Source organism: Gekko japonicus, unplaced genomic scaffold (genome assembly GCF_001447785.1).
Source record: "Gekko japonicus isolate JY-2015 unplaced genomic scaffold, Gekko_japonicus_V1.1 scaffold3588, whole genome shotgun sequence".
In the NCBI taxonomy this organism is placed as follows: domain Eukaryota; kingdom Metazoa; phylum Chordata; class Lepidosauria; order Squamata; family Gekkonidae; genus Gekko; species Gekko japonicus.
Window position 1 is genome coordinate 40283 of NW_015162067.1, and position 4524 is coordinate 44806.

General features: G+C 51.5%; 1 protein-coding gene across 1 annotated transcript in view; it reads left to right on the top strand.

The window, feature by feature from the left end:
- Positions 1-4524, top strand: part of LOC107105618 (myosin-6) — a gene marked incomplete at its 5' end in the record, with an annotated part of 59114 nt that overhangs the window by 39538 nt on the left and 15052 nt on the right. The window contains 2 exons of the mRNA XM_015405616.1: positions 2107-2252; positions 3299-3389. Of these exons, the coding sequence (XP_015261102.1) occupies positions 2107-2252; positions 3299-3389 (237 nt within the window). The remainder of the gene's footprint in view (positions 1-2106; positions 2253-3298; positions 3390-4524) is intronic.

Consider the following 4524-nt stretch of genomic DNA (forward strand, 5'->3'; position numbering starts at 1 on the left):
ATCATTCTTCTTTCTTTTCTAGCCTTAAGTTGCCAAGCTAGATATTTTCCCGGTTTATTTGCTCCCTCAAAGGATTTTTGTTGTAACTTCTTTAAATTCCAATAGAGTTCCTGATTCAACGTTTCATTCAGTTGTTCTCTCAGCAACTGTAATTCTTTAATAATTTTCTTTTTCCCAGGTTTCTTTTTTAATTCTTTCTCTTTTTGGGATATTTTTTCCAACACTTCCGCTTGTTTTTGAAGTTTTTGCTTTTTTTGCTTCACGTTTTGTGAGATGAGAATCCCTCTCATCACCGCTTTGTAGGCATCCCACACAACCTGTATTGGGGTCTCTTTATTTAAGTTTTGTTGGAAAAATTGCTTTGTTTCTTCCTTCAGCATTTCAGTTACCTCTTTTTTATCCAACAGGTCTTAATTTATTCTCCAAAGGAAGGATTTATTCTTTTCTACAGAGATCCATACAACAGGATTGTGGTCTGAGTTACACTTTGGCAAAATTTCAATTTTGTGTGTTTTCATTGACAATTCTTCAGACATCCAAATCATATCAATTCTGGAAAAAGAGCAATGTCTATTGGAATAAAAAGTAAAATCTCTCTGTGTCGGGTTCCATTTCCTCCAAAAAAAAAAATAGCCCTGCTTTTATCCGGTCTACCCTGATTGCTCATCAATTCCATGGAGTGCCCACCAGTTCTCGGATTGTGAGAAAGGGAGAAAAGGACTTCTTCCTCTACCTGCTCTATCCCAGGCATAATCTTGTAAACCTCGATGATGTCACCCCTCAAGGGGTTTTCAAGGCAAGGGAGGTGCAGAGGTGGGTGGCCGTTGCCTGCCTCTGTGTAGCGACCCGGGACTTCCTTGGTGGACGTCCATCCAAATACTAACCAGGGCCAGCTCTGCTAAGCTTCCGAGGTCTGATGAGAGCGGGCTAGCGTGGGCCACCCAGGTCAAGGCCAGAGGCATTCAGAGGTGGGTGGCCATGACCTGCCTCTGTGAAGCAACGCTGGATTTCTTTGGTGGTCTCCCATCCAAGGACTAACCGGGGCCGACCCTGCTTAGCTTCCGAGATCTGACAGGATCACTCTAGCCTGGGCCCTCCAGGTCAGGGCCCTGCCACCAGATACCCTTTTAGCAGGTGGTCTTCTGCACGTTAGGGATGGGGTCTACCCAGGGGTCGTTTCGTAGAAAAAGAGGTGCAGGAGCTCATTCGCATAACTCATTAGCATGACTTATTTGCATATGCCACACCCCCTGACATCACCGGAAGCGTGTCAGAAGGCAACACCCACCGCTCAGGCTCCACTGGACTGTGCTGGACGTGCAGATCTGTCCTCACAGAGGAGGGAGAGCTTGTACCTGAATAAAACTTGGTCTTAAAGGTGCCACTGGACTGTTTTGGACCGGGGGGGCTCTGCAACTCACCTGGCTGCTTCTTGCTCTGACTGAGGGCTGCTGGGAGCAGGGGGTGGGGCTTGTTGCTCAGGCTCCACTGGACTGTTTTGGATTGCTAGCTATTGGGGGGGGGAACGTGCAGATCTGCCCTCACAGAGGAGGGAGAGCTTGTACCTGAATAAAACTTGGTCTTAAAGGTGCCACTGGACTGTTTTGGACCGGGGGGACTCTGCAACTCACCTGGCTGCCTCTTGCTCTGACTGAGGGCTGCTGGGAGCAGAGGGTGGGGCTTGTTGCTCAGGCTCCACTGGACTGTTTTGGATTGCTAGCTATTGGGGGGGGGGAAACGTGCAGATCTGCCCTCACAGAGGAGGGAGAGCTTGTACCTGAATAAAACTTGGTCTTAAAGGTGCCACTGGACTGTTTTGGGCCGGGGGGCAAGGGGGGGAGCTCTGCAACTTACCTGGCTGCTTCTTGCTCTGACTGAGGGCTGCTGGGAGCAGGGGGTGGGGCTTGTTGCATGTGCCCGCCCCCTGGGCTCTTTACTGCCGGAGCTCCGCTCCTGTGCGCTCCTGCAGGAAATGACCTCTGGGCCTACCAGTGACCTGCAGGGATCGACATCCTGAATGCCCTACTTGGGAGGCACGTTCCGCAGGCGGCGGCTGGAGAGAAAGCGTCTGCGAATGACGCTCTGTTTATTATGTTCCGATAACAGCTGGAGGGCTCCCTGGAGCAGGAAAGGAAGATCCGGATGGACCTGGAACGGGTCAAGAGGAAGCTCGAAGGAGACTTCAAGCTGGCTCAGGAGAACATCATGGACCTCGAGAACGACAAGCAGCAGCTGGAAGACAAGCTGAAAAAGTAGGGGGTTCCTCTTCCCGGTGCCCCTTGTGGAAGGGGGAGCTGAGGGCGCAGAGGAGCGCAGGAAGAGCCAAGGGGCAGAGGGCCCGGGTTTGACTGCGGAGGGAGTCTGGAAAGGGAGGGGGCAGACAGAAGATGCTTGTCTGTTCGTTTAAATCAGGGGTTCCTCCAGCCGTTTTGAACCTGCAGCCACTTTTGGAATTCTGGCACAGCACAGTGGCCACAGCCACAGAATGGCTGCCGCAGCAGGCAGAGCCAGCTACAAAATACCTTCAGTCACACAGGGAAGATCCTTGTATGGTGGTGGTGGTGGTGGCCGCCAAAGCAACTTGTAAACAAAATTTGCACAGCCAATCAAATCTCCAGTGGCCAATCAGAAGCCTTGCTGGGTGAAAGACCTACCTGGCCCCACCCATTTTCTCAAAACACATGGTGAGAGCCAGGAAAGGTATCAATGGGTGTTATGTTGGAGATCGCTAATATGAATAGCATTCCTCAATATCATGGACCATTTGGGTGTCGTGGTGAAGTGCGCGGACTCTAATCTGGGAGAACCCGGGTTTGATTCCCCACTCCTCCACTCGCAGCTGCTGGATGACCTTGGGCAAGCTGTAGCTCTGTCAGAGCTGTTCTTGAAAAAGAGCCCTTTCTGTCCAGAGCTCTCTCTGCCCCACCGACCTCCACAGGGTGCCTGTTGCGGGGAGGGGAAGGGAAAGGAGTCTGTAAGCCGCTTTGAGACTCCTTTGGGTAGAGAAGGGCGGGGGTATCAATCCAATCCCTTCTTCTTCTTCTCCTCAATGCCCACTGTGCTTTACAGAGAACAAAAATCAGGTCCCAGCCCCAAGGATATTACAATTTAAAAGGGGGAGGAGGGAGGTGAAGACTGGTGAAGGTCTGTCCCTGCAAGCCAGTGGAGGCTTTTTGCTGCTGATCCCTTTCTTTCTGCGGGATTTGGTTTCTCGCCCTCTCCTTCTGACCGTGGAGCGGGGAAACCGCCCAGCAGAGAGAAAGGGGAGGTTGGTGATTCCTTGAAATTCCCTTGGCAGGAAGGAGTTTGACATCAACCAACAGAATAGCAAAATCGAAGACGAGCAGGCCCTGGGGTTGCAGCTGCAGAAGAAACTGAAGGAGCTGCAGGTGGGTGCGATGGGCTGTCTCCCCTGGAACACCTGTGTCTTCAGCACTCCCTTCTAGATCGGCCTTGTGCTCCAAAACACCCGGGGGGACCCCTTCACGCCCTTTGCTCCCTTGCTTGGCTCCTTGTCCCTCCCAGCTCTAGACCTTCCATCTAGAGCACAGGAGAGTTCTAGAATGTCCCTATTCTGGGGCTCTTCCTCCAGTCTAGAGCTTCCTTCCCAACTTTGGGCCAAAGAGGGCTCCCACCCCCTAACGTGGCAGCAACAAGGACGCCACTGCAGCAGCCACCAAGAAGCCATCTGAGCACAGTAATCATAGAGCACAGCATGGCCATGGCCATACTGATGGCTCGGCGCAATATAGCGCCACCTCTCATTGAACCGGTTGAAAGTGTTGCGGGGCATATCAGCCGCACAGCACACCCTGCTGCGCGTTCCCCACGGAGACATCCTGTGGTAAAGCATCCGGATTATTGCAGAGCCCTCAGCCACGGAGCGCGGTGCCAAATTTTTTTCCCTCAAAATTCATGTGCATGTGTATGCGCTCATGTGCATGTGTATGCGCTCACGCGCTCATGCGCATGCGTGCACATGCGCATTTGGGCAATATATATATATATTTAAAAAACCCTTCCTAGCGGCAGAATGGATCTGCACAAATCCATTCTGTGCGCGCTCTGCCCCCGTTCAGACATCCGGCCATGCGCGATGACTGTGTGGGAAACCGAAAACACCACTTGTGATGTGGTGCCTTTTTAACCCGGCTCCATGTTGTCCTATGATGGGATAAGTATGTCTGGGGAACACCGGACAGATGTGGCTGTCTGACTGCGCCCATTTCAACCGGAGGGGAGGAGCGGCTATGTCGGGCCAAACTGCCCATGTGATCACGGCCCATGCATCAAGTGCTTTTAATAACTTCAGTCACGGAGCTGAGACCCAAAGTCATCACTGTTTTTTTTAAATGTTGTTTTATTTATTTATTTATGTCGATTTCTCCCTACAACCGGGCTCAGGGCGGGTTACAAAGTCACATCAAAATCGTCAGTAACGCAAGAATAAACAGAAGTTTAACAATGAAGTTAACATTCAAATCAACTATGCAGCAAACCGTGGAGCTGCGGTGGCTCAAGTGG